The sequence below is a fragment of the Acinonyx jubatus genome, chromosome B3 (genome assembly GCF_027475565.1).
Source record: "Acinonyx jubatus isolate Ajub_Pintada_27869175 chromosome B3, VMU_Ajub_asm_v1.0, whole genome shotgun sequence".
Classification (NCBI taxonomy): domain Eukaryota; kingdom Metazoa; phylum Chordata; class Mammalia; order Carnivora; family Felidae; genus Acinonyx; species Acinonyx jubatus.
In genome coordinates this window covers 142,619,788-142,640,868 of record NC_069386.1, presented here as the reverse complement: position 1 = coordinate 142,640,868, position 21,081 = coordinate 142,619,788, and the positions used below count along the sequence as shown (strand labels likewise).

Here is a 21,081-nt window from a genome sequence, read left to right as displayed (position 1 = left end):
CAGGCTGCCCACCCCAGGAAAGGCTCTCAGGCCTGCGTGCGTTCAGTGCCCTGGGATGAAGTCTGCCAGGCTCTGCTCAGCTCTGCGGAGAAGGGAGGACGAGGCAGACGCTGAGTAAGGAAATGCACAGATGCATCTATCATCACAATGGGAGAAAGAGGGAGACGTCCCAGCCTTCAGAGCGTCTGGGGTGAGCCTGTCTTGGCCGTGCTGGGTGTGTCCGTCTGAGCTGTGTCTGGGCCCCAATCCACACCCCGCATCCGTGATCCCTGTCTGCACGGAAACTCAGTACCAAGCTTGTCCCCCGGGTCCACACCCACGTTCCATGAGCACCTGCCAGGGCAGGGAGCGCCATCCCACTTTACACATGGAGAAACTGAGGCTAAGAGAGGGGAGACTGGTGGCAAGTCTGACTCACATCCAGTCGCTGCACCAAAGTCAAGTGCCCACTTTGATGCTTCAGTAAGACGAAAGCTCGTACCCGGGTTCTCGGCTCCAGAGATGCCACTCGGGAGGAGACTTTCAGCAGGGCCTCTGGAAATTTTTATTTATTGATTCTTTCGAGAAGCTGCTGATCCATCAGACACAAATCTCATTCCCCTCTCCCAGGACTGCACATCCACTCAACCTCATTCCAAAATGCTCCATTCCTCCTGCCGCTGTCATTAGCGCTAAGTCTGGAGCCTGCCACAGTATGTTCGCTGGGGCTGCTGTGACCACAAACGAGGTGGGGGCTGGGGGTACCAAACAACAGAAGTAGATTCTCTTACAGTTCTGGAGGCCAGAAGTCAGACGCCGAGGTGTGGGCAGGGCTGGTTCCCCCTGGGGCTCCGAGGGAGGGGTGTGCAGGCCCCTGGCCAGACCCCAATAGTGGCTCGAGCCCCCGGGCTTGAAGACGCACCGGCCCGGCCTCTCTCATGGTCACATGGCCTTCCCTTTTGTGTGCCTGTGTCACAAATCTCCTTCTCCTTTCTTGGATGTAGGGTCCTCTCCTAAACCCACGGTGATCTCACCCTGATAACCTTAATTACATCTGCAAAGTCCCTGTTTCCAAACAGGGGCACAGTCCTGGGTACAAGGGGTTAGGACAGGGACACATCTTCTGGGAGCACTCACTATGGTCAGCCCGTCTCCCGGAGGCAGACTGCTGATGCCCCATTTTACAGATGAGGCAAAGGAAGTGCGGAAGGGTTAAACACCGTTCTGTTCTCAGTGTGGATGCATCCTGGAGCCTGTGAGAGGGGCGGGGGAAGGAGGCGGACTGTCCTCGCCTCGTTCTGCCAGGTGCTGTTTTGGGGGTAGACAACACAAGCCAGATGCATCACCTGCTCCCAGAAGGTGAGCCCAGGGCCGCCATGTTTCTCGTGCTGGCGAGGCCTGTGGAGTCGTCAGACTCGTAAGAGAAACAGGGAGCAGAATGGTGGGTGCCAGGTCCTGGGGTGGGGGACTTGCTCAGAAAATGTTCACTGACCCGACCTCTTGAACAAGCAAATGAGCTCACCCGCCAAGGCCCAGCTGGAACATCACTCCTCTGTGAGGCCGAGCCCATCCCAGCAGTACAGCCTGGTCTCCGTGATGGCTCTCTGCACTGGTCACACTCACCCAGCCCTCCCTTGGACCACGGCGACCTCTGTGGCCCATGATCGCTGCAGCAGCACCGGCCAGTGGGAAACCAATGCGAGCCGCGGTGCCATTTAAAATGGTCCAGTCGCCACAGTAAAGATAAGGTAAAGATAAGCAAGTGAACTTAACTTTAGTAATATATATACACATATTGTTTCTTCAGCAAGTTTTATTTATTTTTAAATGCTTATTTAAACTGCGCCTGGGTGGCTCAGTCAGTTGAGCGTCCAACTCTTGACTTTGGCTCAGGTCATGATCTCACGGTTCATGGGATTGAGCCCCACATCGGTCTCTGCACTGACAGCACGGAGCCTGCTTGGGATTCTTGCTCTCCCTTTCTGCCCCTCCGTCTCCTCCCCTCCAAATAAATGGATAAACATTTATTTATTTAAATCTTTTATTTTAGAGAGAGCGAGTGAGTAGGGGGGGAGGGCAGAGGGAGAGAGAGAGAATCTTAAGCAAGCTCCGTCCTCAGTGAAAAGCTTCAAGGGGGGCTGGATTCCATGACCCTGAGATCATGACCTGAGCCAAAATCAAGAGTCAGATGCTCAACCAACTGAGCCACCCAGGGGCCCCAGAAATTGTTTTTTTTTTTTTAAGTAAGATCCATGCCCAACGTGGGGCTCGATATGCAGAGTCATATGCTCCACCGACTGAGCCAGCTGGAACTGTAGCTGGGGGGGGGGGGGGCTGGCCAGAGGCCCTGTGCTCTGTGGAGACACCCCCCAGGGCCCCTCGAGGTATTCTAAGGGCGCCCCAAATCCCTGTAAGGGAAGCTCTGGGAGCCATGTCTGGCAGACCGCAACACTCGCTTCCTGTTAGCGTTATTTGGTAGAAGGGCCGGGGCCCACAACCGCACTCGCTCAGCACATCTACTGGCCCAGGTCCACTGTGCCAGGCGGTGAGACGAGGCAGGGGTGGGGGCGGGGAAGACGGAGATAAAGACAGACACAACTGCCCCTCCGGAGGCCGCATCCAACGGATGGCGAGGTTCTGGGGTTTTCAGCCACACGCAGCAGGACCCTGTGCTGACAGGAGGTCCCACTTTCTTTCTTTTTTCTTTTTTAAATGTTTATTTATTTTGAGAGAGGGCACGAGTGGAGGAGGGGCAGAGGGAGAGGGAGAGAGAATCTCAAGCGGACTCTGCACTGTCAACGCAGAGTCCGATGCGGGGCTCGATCCCACGAACCGTGAGACCACAACCTGAGCCCAGATGAAAAGTCGACGCTGAACCCACTGAGCCACCCAGGCGCCCCGTGGGGAGGTCCCACTGCCGTCTGGAAGGACGGACTCCGGCCACGGAGCAGGAGCTGGGGCTGTAGGGGTGGCTCTGAGAGGCGTCCCCGCAGGGGTGGACGTCCCCAGCAGCACAGCCAGGCCTGGGAGGTGCTGAGGACGTGCCGGGGTGCTGGTTTCTCTCTAAAATAAAAATCTTGTCCGCCCACTGGTTCTTCTGGCAAATGGCCTACCTAACCTTCCACGAGCCAGTGCCACTGCCTATACCTCTGGCTGTGCGTTCATCTCCATCTGCACCAAACCGTGGGTCTGTTTTGATGGCAAACTCATCTCTGGGTGCGTGTGTGCAGGGGCTGGGGGAGCACGAATAACCCCAAATACCTGGACAGAAACCACCCCTGGAAATCTGCCGACCTCATCCCTCCATCTCGTCCCCTCCTCCAGGGGCTCTTCCTGTACTTTTCCACCCAAGGACTGACTGAGGACAAAGTAGACGATCATCGCTGCGAATCAATAGCCAGTGGCTACAAATGCAGCTTGAAGCAGCCTGCACATTTTTGGAAGATTGATCAATTCGTTTTCAATGGCATGAAAGGAAAGAAATTACTTTCCTGGAAGACCAGTGGGGTGAGCAGGACATCTGAGAAGGGGTGCTGTCCGGCAAGGAGGATGGCGGTCCCCACCATGGGCACAGGACACTGGGGTCACGAGACGGGTGGGTGGCCCAACAGGGCTCTCTCCTCCACTGCTCCTCTATTCCCAGTGCCTCGAGCAGGGCCTGGCACGCAGTAGGTCGAATCGATGTGGCAGGAACGACCCCGCTGTCCTCACAGAACCCCAGACGGAATGCCATCACGTGCCCTTTGCTGCGAGGGTGCAGCACGCGTGAACTTTGAGGATTCCCAGTTCCAGGGGCACCTGGCGGGCTTAGTCAGTAGGGCATGCAACTCTTGATCTCAGGGTCATGAGTTCAAGCCCCACATGAGCTTTCTTAAAAAAAAAAAGAATAAAAATAAACAAAGGAACAAATACCGTATGATTTCATTCACATGCAGTCCCTAGTGTATTCCAATTCACAGAGACAGAAAGGAGAAGACTGGCTGCCAGGGACTGGAAACGGGGATGAGAGTGAGTGTTTAATGGGGACAGAGCTTCCGGCTGGGGAGAGGAAAGAGTGTTGGAGACAGAAGGTGGTGACAGGAGCGTGACAGTGGGAATGTGCCTCATGCCGTGGGGCCGCACTGCTGAGGGGGCATCTCGCGGGACAGCAGCAGCCTGGCGGGCTCGGCTAGGCGGAGGGGGAAATGTGGCTGTGACACAAACTCCCAGCCCCCACTGGGACCCGTGTCACATGGGCTTTGTGAGCAAGAACCCCCAGCCTCCCCTTTGGGGAAACTGACTCTCCATAAAGAGTAGCAGTCTATGCCTTCCTGCACAGTTTTAATTTGCTAACCAGAGACCTTTGTTAAGTGTCAGAACATGGCTAATCGTGTTTTACTTTTGTTTTTAAAAACGGAACAAAGGGACGCCTGGGTGGCTCCGTCGGTCTGGCTCTTGATTTTGGCTCAGGTCATGATCACAGGGTTTGTGGGATCGAGCCCTGAGTTGGGCTCTGTGCTGACAGCAGGGAGTTGCCTTGAGATTCTCTCTCCTGCCCCCCTTCTGCCCCTCCCCTGCTCACGTGCTCTCTCTCTCTCTCTCTTAAAAGTAAAATACATAAATAAAAATAAAAATAAAATTTAAAAACAGAAAAAAGCAGGGATGCCTGGCTAGCTCAGTCAGTGGAGCATGCAACTCCTTTTGTTGTTGTTGTCGTTTTAGTTTATTTTGAGAGTGTTGTGTATGTGCACGAGCAGGGGAGGGGCAGAGAGAGACGGAGAGAGAGAATCCCAAGTAGGCTCTGTGCTGTCAGTGTGGAGCCCAACTTGGGGCTTGAACCCACAAACCATGAGATCACGACCTGAGCTGAAACCGGCTCAGGAGAGCCCTCTCTTACTCTGATAACTTCGTGGACAATTCCTGAAGATCCCTTGCGTGTTGACAGCTATGGGACATTCAAGGAACCAAAGGGAACCAAAGGCATTTCCTACTTAGACTCTGGACTGGGGGGTTCCCAACCCAGCGGGAGTTGGCTTTCCGCCTTCCCCTGCAGAGGCCCCGCGGTGCCCAGGAGCTGGCTCAAGGACACCCTTACTAGTCACTGCGAGTTGAGCAAGCACTTGTGAGAGGCCAGATGCACGCCGAACCCACCCGGCCACCATGGCCAGGGTGCCAGGTGTGTATCCTCCCAGCCAAGGGAGCAGAGGCCAAGGGATGGGCCACAAGGCAGACAAGCCAGCTCTGGAGGGCTACTCCAGTGCTATTATGTCGTAAGGACACCTGGCTGTCCCTCCCAGAGGCGGACTTCCCCAATATATTAGGACTGAAGCAAGACAAGGAACGACACCGTGATCAGACTTCCTGTTGTCACTGACCCCTGAGGCCCCTGCATTTCTGATGGCTACACCTGGATCTGCTTTTCTTGGATAAACACAAGCAATGAAAAGACCAATGTTGGGGCACCTGCCGGCTTAGTCGGTAGATCTAAGGTTTTAAGTTCTTGGGGTCTTAAGTTCAAGACCCACGTTACGTGTAGACATTACTTAAAAATCAAATATTTGAAAAAAAAAAAAAAACACTAGGGCTCCTGGGTGGCTCAGTCCGTTGAGTATTTGACTCTTGATTTCTGCTCAGGCCATGATCTCGCAGTTTGTGCGTGTGAGCCCCCCATCAGGCTCCGTGCTGGCAGTGCAGGACCTGCTTGGGATTCTCTCTCCCTCCCTCCCTCTCTCTCTCTCTGCCCCTCCCTTACGTGTGTGCATGCGTGCACTCTCTCTCTCTTAAAAATAAACAAATAAACTTTAAAACAAACCAACAGACGAAAACGCAAAACACGAATGCTTACAAATGGCACCTAACACACAGAGGGGGAAAGAGACTCAATTTTATTTTATTTTTTAACTCAGAAAACAGAAACATTAAATATATCAGAGACATTTTCAGGGAAAAGCTGTATAAAATATGTCCCTGAGCTAATCTTCATTCTATAATTATTTGAAGTCCACAAAAATAATTTACTTGAATATGGTTATGATGGGAAATCATTTTTTTAATTAAAAAAAATTTTTTTTAACGTTTATTTATTTTTGAGACAGAGAGAGACAGAACATGAACAGGGGAGGGTCAGAGAGAGAGGGAGACACAGAATCCGAAGCAGGCTCCAGGCTCTGAGCAGTCAGCACAGAGCCCGACGTGGGGCTCGAACTCATGGACCGCAAGATCATGACCTGAGCCGAAGTCAGCAACCCAACCGACTGAGCCACCCAGGTGCCCCTGGAAAATCATTTTTTTAAACTTACTTATTTGAGAGAGAGATTGCAAACAGGGAAGTGGCGGAAAGAGAGGGAAAGAGAGAATCCCAAGCAGGCTCCATACAGAGCCCAATGTGAGGCTTGAACTCACGAACCACAAGATCATGACCTGAGTGGAAATCAAAAGTCAGACGCTTAACCAACTGAGCCACCCAGGCGCCCCTGGAGACATCTGACTTCCTACCCACTACCTGTGCCCGGAGCTCATTTGAATAAGCTTCTGTTCCTCGAAGCCTCAAGAGGCTCGCCTCTAGGAGCCAGGAGCATGTCAAGAAAACCAGCAGGGGCGCCTGGGGGGCTCATTGGTTGAGTGTCCTACTTTGGTTCAGGTCACGATCTCACAGTTCGTGGGTTCGGGCCCCGTGTCGGGCTCTGTGCTGACTTCTTGGAGCACAGAGCCTGCTTCAGATTCTGTGTCTCCCTCTCTCTTTGCCCCTCTGCCACTCGTGCTGTTTCTCTCTGTCTCTTTGTCTCAAAAATAAAATACATATTACAAATAAATACATAAATAAAATAATTTTTGAAAATTAAAAAAAATTGATGTGCAAAAATAATTCATAACAATACCACTGCAAGTTGCTGTTTATTCCAATGTCCCAGCATTTAGGGCAAAGACCATCTTCAAACAACCTGACGGTCAGCCAGTGAGTTTGATGGGATAAAGGAAGAACTAAAAACTCGCTCACACGGGACCCCAATCCTGCCGGCTGTCTGAGCACGCACACAGTGCCACCCACGCCGGCCACGGGCTGAGAATCCCAGTGGAGCAGAGGTGTGGTGTGAAGAAACAACGTGATGTTATTTCTGTGACACCCCGAGGTCCACGCTGCTTGGTGCGTGCACTCCACCCCGCGGGGACCTGTTAACAGGAAGCTGGTGAACGGGGCACGGAGCATGAACACCTGGGCAGCACTCTCCTGGGCAGACACGAGGCCCGCGAGGCTCTCACGTGACCCCCACTCCTCCACGCGGCCTTTAAGGCCTCCACGGGGTGGGGGGAGGGGGGTGCCATGTTTCCTCTGCCTCCCGCGTTTTCTCGGTGCAAACCGTATTTGCCGGCAGCAGCTTAGAAGCCACAGAGACCTAGGCTTCTGACTGTATCATCATGCCTCACCCTGTGACAGACTGTCTGCCAAGTGGCTTCGGTGAAGTCCAGATACCCCATCTGCCCTCAGCGGACACACTCCCTAACGCGGCCTGGCTCTGAAGGCCACCTCCCTGTTGCTGCGGCAGGTGTCCCTCCTGCCGGCTGTGACTCCCCCACGTCACAGGGCTCCAGGAGAGAAGACAAAGAGAGCCTCGGCACTTTATAATACGTAATCTTATTTACTGGTAAACTCTACCCCCAACGTGGGGCTCGAACTCACAACCCCAAGATCAAGAATCACCTGCTCAAAGAAGACATCCAGCTGGCCAACTGACACATGAAAAATTGCTCAACATCACTTATCATCAGGGAAATACAAATCAAAACCACAATGAGATACCACCTCACACCTGTCAGAATGGCTCACATAACATGAACTCAGGCAGCAACAGATGTTGGCGAGGATGCGGAGAAAGAGGATCTCTTCTGCACTGTTGGTGGGAATGCAAGCTGGTGCAGCCACTGTGGAAAACAGTGTGGAGGTTCCTCAAAAAATTAAAAATAGAGCTACCCTATGACCCAGCAATTGCACTACTAGGCATTTATCCACGGGATGCAGGTGTGCTGTTTCGAAGGGACACAGGCACCCCCATGTTTATAGCAGCCATATCAACAGTAGCCAAAGTATGGAAAGAGCCTAAATGTCCACCAATGGATGAGTGGATAAAGAAGATGTGGTATATATATACAATGGAGTATTACTCGACAATCAAAAAGAACGAAATCTGGCCATTTGCAACTACGTGGATGGAACTGGAGGGTATTATGCTAAGTGAAATGAGTCAGTCAGAGAAAGACAAAAATCATAGGACTTCACTCATGTGAGGACTTTAAGACACAGAACAGACGAACATAAGGGAAGGGAAACAAAAATAAGATAAAAACAGGGAGGGGGACAAAACAGAAGAGACTCATAAAGATGGAGAACAAACTGAGGGTTACAGGAAGGGTTGTGGGAGGGGGGATGGGCTAAATGGGGGAGGGGCACTAAGGAATCTACTCCTGAAATCACTGTTGCACTAGATGCTGACTTGGATGTAAATTAAAAAAAAAAAAAAGTCACATGCTCTACAGACTGAGCCAGCCAGGTGCCCCCATGCAATCCTGTTTTAAATAATGCTGATTTAAAAAGAATTTGGAAAACAAGGGATGTGGTCCAGCAGCAAGGTGTTCAGGAAAACTTTGGAAACCGAGGCTCCACCTCACTGGGGTAAAGTTCTCACTGGAGGAAAGTTCTCCGAAGGTGCCTCTGCCGCCACCTGGCGTCTCTCTGACACAGAAGCGGCGCCTGCTTTCACGTCCGCAGGTGCAAGTGTCCCAGGACAGCTGCGTTCCGTCAGCACTGACCGGGGTTGTCCAGCAACCCCTGGCCGCTGGTCACGTGAGGGTGGGGTACGGTTCACTCGGCAGCCAGCTTCCAAATCACTCCCGTCAGTGGAGTCAAATTTGCAGATCAAGTACACGAATATTTTTATATTATTCTATTTCAAATTGGTAGAATTCAAAACACAGAAAACAGTACACAAAAACACTGGTTTTATTTAATAGCATGTCCGTGACCCAGGGCCAGCTTGGAATCCACAGTCGGGAGAGTCACACGGCCTACGGCTCACCAGGACCCCCGTTGTCCCAGTCCACCCTGTCCTGACACAAGCCAAGGGCCCCACAGGGGAGGTGCGGGCGTCCGTTCACGTACAGGTTTTCAGAGCCCTTGTAAAATGAACTGCTCAAGCAGCTGCTTCTGGTGGAAACTCGGGACACCAGTGGGTGGGTCAGGGTGAGCTCCTAAGTGCTGGTCTTCCTTTGCTTTGGTCTCAGCTTGTGCCAAACCCTCTCCAGGGCCACTTTTCCCATGAAGAAGGTGATGGCAAAATTACGCTTGTACCAGTCTCTGTGGAGAAACCAGACGAGCACACGTGATGCCCCAGTAACTGAGGACCAGCACCCCAGCTTCTGAGGGGAGTTCCCGGCCAAAAGGCAAGTCCTCCTGACTATCCCCACCTTTCCTCACTGCCTCTTCCTTTTTCTGCCCTCATTAAAGCTAACCTGTCCCTAAAAGCCTTCCCTCCTTCCTCCTGGATTTTCATCAGGGCCCCCCAGGCTATCACAAGAGAGTAAGGCTCAGCACATGAACCCCCATCTTTGCCCATTCCGCTGCAATCCTCCTCTGGTTTTTGCTAAGAGACTCCAGAAAAGGAGATTGGGGCCTCAAGACTTCCGTGGCATTCCTGGGGAGCCACAATCGTTGAGTGTGGCAGGACTCCGTGGGGACCATCCTGGTTTGGGGCCTTATTTGCGTGAGAAGCGCAAAGTACTCCATCGGGAGAAGTTAATCTGTCACAAGTGCCAATGTCATAAAGCTCCACATCCTCTTTTTCTAAACAATCTGAGCTTCTGTGTCTCTAAATAGAGAATTCCAGGGCTTCCTCTAAATATTGGGGTGGAGTTCACCAACAGCCACGGGCTCACTTGCCTGTGAGTTACTGTACAAAACTTGCAAATTCACCTCACTGCTGAATGGGCAAAGCTTGGGAAGTTTCCACAACAGAAGGCACACATTCCAGACTCTCAATGCTAAGCCTCTGGAAGCTGAAATGTCCATAAGTACCGATGCTTTTCAGCCAAATGAACTCATGAGTGAACACGGAACTTCTGTTCCAGACTGGACTCAAATGACTTACTGAGTCCAGGACAAAAGGAAGCAAAACGACCACGGGCTCAAAAGAAGCGACAGCAAGAGGTAAGGACGCTCGTTTTCTGGAGCCTCTGTGTTGGCTGAAGAGACAATCTCCCTCCCTCCTCGTGAGAACGATCTTACGTTTCTATCCACTTAAGTGATGTTATAAATGGGAAGCAGTGCCCTAAATAAACAAGGCTTCCAGAAAGAGAAAACCGGTACCCCATCGAGACGGCAGTTCTTAGGTTACTAAGGAAAAGCCAGATTCCACTCCACCGACGCTCTGACAAAGCGCAGGGAAACTAAACTCTCCCTGTTTCCATGGGGAAGGCAGGGGCAGGGTGGCGTGGGCGCGGAAGGGGGCACTGACACTCCCCTGCCACCTGACCCGGGGTGGGGCTGGTCCTCTCTTCTCTGGTCCCCCTCTCCTCTCCAGCACACATGCTCGGGCCCACATCACAACTCACACTGGCCTGACGTTATAACCTAGCTAGTTCAGAGTAACACAGGACCGCAGGAGTGCCAACGTGCTCGTGCTGCCAGACTCCTCTGTCTGAGGGTCGGTCTCTCGAGCTCACCCAGCCTCACCCACCACCACCGTCCTTTAGATCTTACCTGCCCTGCCTGACCGACACTGCCACTGTCACCTTCTATTTTATTAAGTTTATTTCTATTTATTTTGAGAGTGGGGTGGGGGGCACAGAGAGAGGGAGAGAGAGGACCCCAAGCAGGCTCTGTGCTGTCGGCATGGAGCCGGATGCGGGGCTCGAACTCACCAACGGTGATATCATGAACTGAGCCGAAATCAAGGGTCAGATGTTTAACTGAGTCCCCCGCCAGGCTATCATTTTAAACGAGGTCTTCTATGAACCCCTCTCACCCCCGACCCATACACCCTTTACATATTTCCTGTGATCTGGTTGGTACTAAGTACGGGGGTCTGCCTAGATTCGGCTCTGTGTTCTGGTAAGAACGCCTCACAGGTGCTGCCCAATACTTCGTCCTGCATCGTGCAGAGGCAGCTGGCCCAGTGTGCGCAGCAAGAGAAGACACGGGGTGAGGGGCCATCACCCCATCCCGCGCCCTGCAAAGCCCCGCCTGCCTTCCTGCCCGCTGGTTTCAGCAGCTGTGGGTCACCGCTGCCCACACCTATTATTTCCCTGGGAAAATGTTAATTCTCCGACTCCACCGCTCCTTCTGCATCAGCTGTCAACCTACAAAGAAAAATGCTCCTTCATGTGGTTCCCCTGAAACAGTCGATGCAGGAAAGGTGTGAATTCTCTGGGTTCTTTTACTGATCAATTTGCAGAACGAGTTGGCTGACTAGCAGTGTGCGGAGGGGACCGAGCTCCTCAGCCTTGCTATGACGGCAAAGGTCTTTGCAGACTCGGTATACTTTTAATCCACTACGGTCATTTCCTTTGTGCGGCTGAAACGGCCTCACCCTTAGCCTAAGGGAGCCCCTCAAGTAGGCCCCTGTGCCGTTCTCATGTGACCCCGCCAGTCTCTGGGCCTCCTCTTTGACACAAGGTGTCTTGCCTCATCGTGTGCTGTTCCCACCGCAGACCTGCTTCTCTAAGGAGTCCAGGTTCCCCTTAGTGGAAAGTGCTGTTTAGAACTGTCGAGGGGCATCTGGGTGGCTCAGTCCGTTGAGCGTCCAACTTTTGATTTCCGCTCAGGTCTTGATCCCAGGGTCGTGGGATCAAGTCCTGTGTTGGGCTCCATGCTGGGGGTGGAGCCTGCTTAAGATTCTCTCCCCCATTGCCCCTCTCTCCTGCTCACACTCTCAAACAAACAAGTAAACAAATAAATTAAATAATGTAAAGTAAACTTCAAAAAAAGAACCTGCTGTCAGAGCACTAGGGGTGCAAACCGTTATGGGGTGGCCACGCAAATAACTGTAAGCCGTCCATTTTATTTAAAAGTACGAAAACTAAGTTTACAGCAACGTCTACCTTTAACATAAACATCAACGTCACTAAATTCAGGTAAGAAAATAATCCTACCCAATATAAATATGATATTCAAAATTTTAGAAAAAAAGTAAGCACTTACCTGTTATAACACAGGTGTTTCTGAAAATTTTTACTTAAAAATTCCTTGTAAAAGTCAGCCATTTCTTCTGCATCTAATGTTGCTTTCTGACCTGAAAATTAATTTCAACTTAAACATTAAGACTTAAGAAGAAGAGACCCACAGACTACTATTGATCTAACAAAGGAGGTCAGCAAGATCAAAATGCAAACATCAACTGTATCTTTCTATCTATACACTAGCAATAAACAATCCAAAAATGAAATCAAGAAACAATAATTTCAGGGGTGCCGGGCTGGCTCAGTCAGTAGAGCATGCAACCCTTTATCTAGGGGTTGTGAGTTGAAGCCCCATGTTGTGCATAGAGTTTACTTAATAAAAATATACATATATTAAAAAAAAAAAGAATACCATTTACAGTATCACCAGAAACAATAAAAGACTTAGGAATAAATCTGAAAGGAAGTGTTAAGACCTACACACTGCAAACTACAAAACACATTAAGAAATAAAAGACCTGAACAAACAGAAAGACATTCCACGTTCATGGTTTTAAGGACTGCAGACTGCTGAGATGGGCAGCACGCCCAAGCTGACCTACAGATACAATACAATCCCCATCAAAATCCCAGATGGCTTTTTGGCAGAAACTGAGGTGCAGATCCGAAAATGCAGAGAAACCCATCAGCCAACACAATCTTGAAAAAGAAAAGGGGAGGGGCGCCTGGGTGGCTCAGTCGGTTGAGCATCCGACTTCGGCTCAGGTCATGATCTCGCGGTCTGTGAATTCGAGCCCCGCGTCGGGCTCTGTGCTGACAGCTCAGAGCCTGGAGCCTGTTTCAGATTCTGTGTCTCCCTCTCTCTCTGACCCTCCCCCGTTCATGCTCTGTCTCTCTCTGTCTCAAAAATAAAGAAACGTTAAAAAAAAAAAAAAGAAAAAAGAAAAAAGAAAAAGAAAAGGGGTGCCTGGGTGGCTCAGCCAGGTAGGTGTCCAGCTTCGGCTCAGATCATGACCCCACGGCTCAATTTCTTCACGACTGAGGCAAGCACAGGTGTGCGTCTCCCAATACACAGCCCGCGACGCGCTTCGTCACGTCCCCTCAAATGCCTTGAAGCTTCTAACGAGAAACGTGAGCCACCCGTAGAGGGGAAACGGACTACTTTCAACCTGAATGCATCCTGGCTCAACAGCGCACCCTCCCACCCTGGCCCGGGGTAGGTGCCAGCCTAACCAGTCCATCTGGGAGTCGGTGAGCACACGCTCAACCAGGTGACACACGGGGACTAACCCGGCCACCTCCACGGTCCTGGTCCTCCCTGTGTGGTGGGAGATGCCGACCGCGGCGCCGGCCCCCAGGGCTCCCCCATCCCCCCCCAGGTTTGAAAAGGCCACACAGGACAGCAACCAGACTGCCAAGGGAAATGCGGCCAGACAGCAGCCCACAGGCCAGTCTCAGGACACCCAGTGATGGCTCGGAGGTGAAGGCACTCTGGCTTTGAAGCCCCAAACAGGCGCTCGGACCTCTGCCCCCCGGGCTCTCGCACGCGTAGAGAGGCCCACGTTCGAGTTCCTACCTCGGGTGTAGCACGCTTGCCCCTGGAAGACGCCGCCTCCGGGCAGAGGCCACGTTTCCCGGCCGCACTGCCGAGGTCGATGCTGCAACCCCAGCGAGGCTTGGGGGAGACGGGCTGGGAGGGTAACCCAAGGGCACGTTTCCACAGAAACAGGAGGGAAGGTGCTGACCTTTGACACATACGACACGGAAGCAAGCACTCAGATGGCACGGTCCAAGCGTGTGTCTGTCGGCGCACAGAGGACAAGGACACGTCCCTTCCACAACATAACCAAGGACCTGCCTGAGTCAACAGCAGTATTTTCCACATGTTCGTTCTCACTCCTCTGACCCAGCCTCCTGCAGCTCCTCAAATCCTCCATCTGGGGTCTCTTCCCTCATCTAGAAGATTCTCTCTCAAATCTCCCCTAGCTGTCCTCTCCTCAGACAGGCCTCTGTGAGGCCCTGTTAAGATGCCCGCTCCCCCTCAATTCCCGGTTGTTTTTCTTCCAGGGGCCGACGACAGACCCCGAGACCTAGTATTCACAGGGCTACCTGTCTATTGGTCCCACTCCCAGCCCACACTGGAATGTCCGCTCCCTGAGGGCAAGGCCACAGCTGTCTCATCCAGTATGAGGTCCCAGTGCCTAGCGTGGCACACAGAGGAGTTCGACAGCTACCTCGCATCAACACATGGCCAGATGCTAAGTGGGACAAGAAAGAGAACAGCCAGCCGCCCGAGGAGGGGAGGGTAGCCGAAGGCTCCCAGAGAAGGCGACGTGTAGGCTGGGTCTTAAAGGACGAGTAGGAGCCCACGAGGCAGAGAAGGGAGAGAATGGGTCAGAAGCCGGGGACCGGCACAGAGGGAAACAAAGGGTCTGGAGAGGCACAGATGTGGCCGAACAGAGTGAGTGAGGAGGAGGGTGGGCAGGGCTCGAGTGTGGTGAGGGGACCAGGGAAGAGCCCCCAGCTTCAGGCAGGAGGAGTAGCCAGGCCGGCCCAAGAGCATTAGTGTCCTCTGAACGATGGGTCTTGGAGGGACAGCACGTGTGCATGCTCGAGTCAGCATCCCAGCACATCTGTCTGCACCCCCACGTGAGGACCCGACGAGGCGCCCCAGCGGCAGCGGTTAGCGGCCCCGCGGAGCTCTGTCCCTCGCTGGCTGCTGGCCCAGGACTGTGGGTTCTCATCTAGAACATGGGTCAGAACAGCACGCATCGTGAGGCTGCTCTGAGACAGAATGGGTGGCAGCCAGTGTGACGGGTGACACGGGGCCTGGCACGGAGCGCACCCTTGTCACCACCACTGGCGGGACAGCAGGAGCCCTGGGCTCTAAGGACAGGCAGGTGCCAGCTTCAGCTGCTGGTCTGGTTTGGTGTCTTGTGCAAACACCCCACAGCCAGAGCTCAGCATAAAGCAGAAGCCAGGTAAATGTCTGCTGAGTAACTCGGCTTCCATGTCTATCGACACTGCAGCAGGCTACTGCGCTCGGATGAAACTAAGCAAAGAAAGGGAGGTGGGATAACCTAGTTCATTACACATTTGCTAAAAACCACGTGGGGGTTTATGACTGCAAGTAAATCTATCTCCATGGCGTGCTTTCTTCCCACTGCGTGAACACTTTAGCAACAAAAGAAATTAGAGGCAAGAATCTTCCCACCATACTGCTGCCCTACAAATGAGACTCAATTTGGGGACATGCAGAGCTGAAATCAGGGTATTCCGCTTTTGCACTGGAAATTCAGTAATTTTTCTACACTGCTGCAGAATATTCCAGTGAACATCCACTGAGTGGGCCACCTTAGCCTTACCCAGTCCGTGATTACTAGAATTATATACTCCCCCCCTTTTTAAAAGATAATGCTGCAAGGAACCTACAGCTACCTCTTCTGTTTTCCTCTAGAATGCATTCTTAGATATCCTGTGGTCACAATTTCCCTGCTTCTTGGCAGGGGTGCTGCCTACAGGGGCATCCTCTGGAAAGACGGCTGGAAATTTCCCCTGCCGCGGACCACCTACGAGCACTGTATTGGACTATAACTCTAACTCCACCAGCACGGAGTGTAACCACTGAAGGCACCCCCTGAATTCAGCAAGCTCAAAATGATGCCCAGTTGCTGTTCTGATACACATCATAATCTGCAGTCACATTACTCACCTACAGGTATTTTGTTGTTTCTACAACCCTGTTAACGCTCTTCACAAAGACTGCCCCTGTCGCCTCTGTTCTATCATCTGCTGTTCATGCTTCACCTGTTTCCTGGATGCTGACCTTTCGTTCCAGCCCTCTGCTTTCCCAGACACCGCTTGCAATTGAGCACACAACTCTTGATCTTGGGGTTGTGAGTTCGAGCCCCACGTTGACTGAGGGTACAGACTGCCTAAAAATAAAATCTTAACAAAAAAAGAGGTCCTCACTTACATAGAAGGCGGTTTTCATGTCCTCCTGTCCTTCTACCTTAACTGTCGAGCTTAAAGAACCACCATTCCTCCAGACAACGGAGACTCAGTTGTGTTCTATCAGACCTTCTACAACTGGCAGCTACGTATTTAACTCTTAACCCACAAATAACTGATTTTTAAAAAATGTTTATTTATTTATTTTGAGAGCAGGGGGAGGGGCAGAGAGACAGGGAGAGAGACAGACTCCCAAGCTGTCAGCACAGGGCCAGTATGAGGTCCCAATATGTGGGACTCAAACCACAAACCATGAGATCATGACCTGAGCCGAAATCAAGAGTCAGACACTTTAACCAACTGAGTCACCCAGGCGGTTTTTTTAATTAATTGATTTTTAATAATTAGCTTTTCGATCCATTTGGAATATATTTGTATTATAGGGGTCATGAATCTAAATTTACTCTCGAGTCAAAAATAGTTTCTTCATTAACATTTTCATTTTATTTTTTACATTTTATTTATTTTTGATAGATAGAGACAGAGCTTGAGCAGAGGAGGGGCAGAGAGAGAGGGAGACACAGAATCAGAAGCCGGCTCCAGGCTCTGAGCTGTCAGCACAGAGCCCGATGCGGGGCTCAAACTCACAGACTGTGAAATCATGACCTGAGCCGAAGTCGGACGCTTAACCGACTGAGCCACCCAGGTGCCCCATTTCCATTAACATTTATTAAACAAACTCCTCCTCCCTCGGTCCTGCAGGACCCCTATAATCACGTGTTCAGCACGCATTCTGGCCCACTGAGGTGACATGACTGTCACCCCCCCCCCCCCCCGCCCCGTTTCCATCACTGCAGCCTGGAAACTGTTTAACTAGCTGACACAGTGGGAACCTCCCTTCATGTGTCCTGTCCTCAATACATTCCTTCCTGTTTTATTACCAAATTCATTTAAAAGTCTGATTTAAGGCCAACCTTTCAGTTCTTAGAAACGCCAGCAAGAGAAACTCTGATATTAATAACAGGACTCAAAACAACCTTTCCCGTGTTAAGAAAGTGGTTATCTCCAAAGCATGTCCACAGCCTCCCTGACCCTGCCTGATCCTGGTGAGACTCACGAGGCTGGTGCCCCTCCCTTAGGGCTGCAGCATCTGTGACCACAGCCCAGGGCCCGCTCACTCGTCAGCAGGGCCGGGACAGCACAGGGTGAGCTGAGAGCCACTGTGGCACGGTGACATCAGATGGGCCCGGGAACCCTAGTCACTAGGCCAGAACATAGGCCCTCCACTTCCTGTGTAATTTTGGTTCAATACCTTGCCCTCAGGTTCCTCATCTCTAAGGTGGTAAAAGCAGCGGGACCCGTTCCTCTGGGTCATTGTGGGAAACAAAACAGATACAGGCAAAGGACTTGGCGCATACAGTCAGCATCTGAAATTGTGCGCAATTATGCTATGCTTATTGTTAGGACTCTGCACCCTTTCCTGCTGGCTCCGGCCCTCCACGATGGCACCTTGATGGGACCCTGCAGCCGTCGGCAAACAGCAGAGCCCATCATCCGGCATCCACCCTCCCAGCTCTTTCTCCCAAATGGAGTCAAGCGGGGCTAAGGGAGGGGCAGCGCTTTAGCTCAAGGACAGACGTGGCTTTTGGGGTCAACGGTTCCAGATTTTCCATCAGAATGTTTTGACAGCAGACATCTGTTTAACAAACACTATGACACGTTATTTGGACCTCACGTCAACAGCAAGAGAAAATGACTAAAGGTCATTTTGGGCACCAGACCTTCTATCCAAAACAGGAAAGGCAGCACAGCAGGCAGAGGGAACTGAGTGCATCCAGCATCCCTGGCATGTCGCACAGCATGGGGGACAAGATGTAAAAGAGGGGACAGGACAGGCGCGGGCCGGGGAGGCCTTCAGTCCAGACAGAGAGCGCAGCTGTCATTCCATAGTCACACGAGTCTAAAAACCTAAGCCGGGCAACAAATGTCAATTGTGCATCTGGGGCAGGACAGTCTGACTACACTGCAAAGGATAAGTCTGAGGCAGGAGCTGACAAACGACAGCCTGCAGGCCAGCCGCCCCTGCTTCTGTAAATAAAGTTTTATTGGAACACATTCATGCCCATGAATCTATGTGTTTTTCTTTCTTTTCTTTTTTCTCTTTTTTTTTCTCTCTCTCTCTCTCTTCCTTCCTCTCCTTAAAAGAGCAAGGGCCAAGAGCAGAGGGAGAGGGAGAGAGAGAATCTCAAGCAGGCTCCACACACAACGTGGAGCCCAACTAACCCACTGAGCCACCCAGGTGCCCAGTCTACGTATTTTCTAGGTCTGCTTTCACGCTTCAACAGCAGAACTGAACAGCTGAAACAGAGACCCCATTTGGCCCAGAAGGACTAGTCTATCTACTATCTAGCCTTGACAGAAAGCTTGCCCATCCCTGATTTAAAGATCGGAGGCCAAGGAACCAATTAGAAAGTTACTACAATAGGCACAGAAGTAACAAGGGCCTGGGGACAGGGAGTGGCAAAAGCACTGAAAAATGTTTAAGAGGTGACTGCAGACAGATGGGAAGGGGCGGGGCTTTGGGAGGCTGGTGGGCGTGACCTGAGGTCAGGAATCTGGGAAGTCCAGCTAGTACAGGAGAAAGGGTGCAGAAGCCAGGGGACTATGGGACAGAAGTCCAAAGGTCCGAGGGAAGTCATTGATCTCGGAAAGACCTAAAAGTGTTAGAGGGATGACCTCACCCAAAGAGAGGAAAGAGACCAGGAGGAAGGCACACATGTGTCCCATGTATGAGTATGAGGACCCCCTCAGAGCACCTGTCCCAAAGGAGATCACGACTTGCCCCAGAGCTTTCTCCCCTTCATCTGAAATCCTTTCTTTTTATCTTCTCATGCAGTTAAACAAACACCATGTTAAGAGGAAAAGGACAAATGAACTAACCTGATCCGGTTCTCAGTTCCAGGCCTTTAGCTTTTAGTCTTGAGCGAATAAATTCTTCTTTTTCCTAAAAGAAGACCACTATCAGAACGCTCTTTCTTCGTCTTTCCATCTTTCCTTGGGTGGGACACAGCCCAGAGTGGTCTGGGGGAGTCTGCATGGGCCCATCTCCAAACCTGAGCTAAGCCATCTCAATTTTCCTTGGGTGGGACACGGCCTAACATGGTCTGGGGGAGTCTGCATGGGCCCATCTCCAAACCTGGGCTAAGTCATCTGAATTTTCCTTGGGTGGGACACAGCCCAGAGTGGTCTGGGGGAGTCTGCATGGGCCCATCTCCAAACCTGGACTAAGCCATCTGAATTTTCCTTGGGTGGGACACGGCCTAACATGGTCTGGGGGAGTCTGCATGGGCCCATCTCCAAACCTGGGCTAAGCCATCTGAATTTGGTTAAAAGTCCCATGCTTGAAGTAGGGATTTCAAAAGAAGATGTTTCATGAACTGTTTATAAATCCACAGAATAAAATAAGTACAGTCCATGTGACACAGCCTACCCAAATGGATAGACATATAAAGCTTTTCTTCTGGATTAGAAAATTTTTACTTCTTTCTCATATAGTTTATTTATGAATATGCTGTTAAGAATTCTGAATTCTCAGAATGAAATCACATCACAAAAACCCATATTTCATAAACATAAACACACACATTCTAGTTCTGGCTCTGCTACTCCTTTTAAGGAAAGACTATTGAAAGTCTTGAGATCTATGATTTTATGAATGATCAGTATTTATGTACAGTTACATATAGATTTAAAAACTATATGCAGGGGGCACCTGGGTGGCACAGTCAGCTGAGTGTCTGACTTCGGCTCAGGTCGTGATCTCACAGTTTGTGAGTTCAAGCCCTGAATAGGGCTTCTGTGCCCCTTCGGATCTTCTGTGCCCACCTGTCTCTGCACCTCCCCACTGGTTTTCGGTCTGTCTCTCTCAAAATAAATAAACTTAAAAAAAATAAAAAATTATATGCATATGTTAATTTACATACAGGCATACATATGAGAGAGAGAAGGGAGGGAGATGGAGGGAGGGACCAAGTCAGGACTGAGTAGAAGAAAGGCAAATAGTAAGGATTTAGCACCGCCAGGTGGCCATTTGTGGTACCTCTTTCTCATTCAGACCTTAAATCAAAGCTTACCCGACAGAATGTCAAATTCTGGTTTGCCCAAAACTGTTGGTTCCATTCTTGTGTTTCTTGTCTTAATTTTCGTAGCTTTTGTTCCAATGGTGATTCATTTTCGGGGACATAAAAATGAACAGGTCGAAGGTTTGAATGTTTGTCTGGGGGTCCTATCCAATCATGGCAAGATTTTCTTGGAGGGCAGAATCCTGAGACCTTTAACAAAATGCACAGGGTGAATATAAACTAAGCAAATCTCCAGTACTGTAAAATGCATAGTATAAATTTATTAAAGCCCCTCATTAGCATTCTCTTTTTAAGACCATGTGCCAGAGAATACCCAAATTAAAAGAACTACAATAAATATTATTAACGTGAATACTATAGGGAACATGTTCAACAATGGCACTGGAATAATGCAACTCGTAATGCAAAACCAGCATTTAAGCCTGCACTTTGTACTGTATACAAAACTAACTCAAAATGGATCAAAAGCCTAAATATAAAATCTGAAACTATAAAACGTGTAAAACAGCAAAATTTGCACAACCTGAGACCAGGCGAAGATTATTTAGATACAACACCAAAAGCACAATCCATGAAACAAAAAAGATAAGCCACAGACTGGGAGAAAATATGTGCAAATCTGAAAAAGGACTTGTTCCCAGAATATATAAAAATCTCTCAAAACTCAATAATAAGAAAACAGACGACCCAATTTAAAAATGGGCAAAGTGGGGGCGCCTGGGTGGTTTAGTCGGTTAAGCGTCCGACTTCGGTTCAGGTCATGATCTCACGGTTCATGAGTTTGAGCCCCTCTGTTGGGGTCTGTGCTGACCGCTCAGAGTCTGAAGCCTGCTTCGGATTCTGTGTCTCCCCCTCTCTCTGC

The 21,081-nt window shown here is 50.7% G+C and overlaps 1 protein-coding gene across 5 annotated transcripts in view; it reads right to left on the bottom strand.

The window, feature by feature from the left end:
• Positions 1-520: 520 nt before the first annotated feature.
• LOC128316137 (cytochrome c oxidase assembly factor 8) overlaps positions 521-21,081 on the bottom strand; it is a 36,751-nt gene continuing 16,190 nt past the window's right edge. The window contains exons 2-6 of one of the 5 annotated variants that reach the window (XM_053224994.1): positions 20,211-20,408; positions 19,018-19,081; positions 12,149-12,239; positions 11,243-11,307; positions 9,256-9,307 (exon numbers count right to left, since the gene is read on the bottom strand). In XM_053224994.1, the coding sequence (XP_053080969.1) occupies positions 11,265-11,307; positions 12,149-12,239; positions 19,018-19,081; positions 20,211-20,408 (396 nt within the window). In that variant the 3' untranslated portion in view covers positions 9,256-9,307; positions 11,243-11,264. Of the gene's footprint in view, positions 3,846-8,935; positions 9,308-11,242; positions 11,308-12,148; positions 12,240-16,555; positions 18,046-19,005; positions 19,082-20,210; positions 20,409-21,081 lie in introns of those variants that run through there. The other 4 variants (XM_053224993.1, XM_053224997.1, XM_053224995.1 and 1 more) reach the window with 4 other exon arrangements.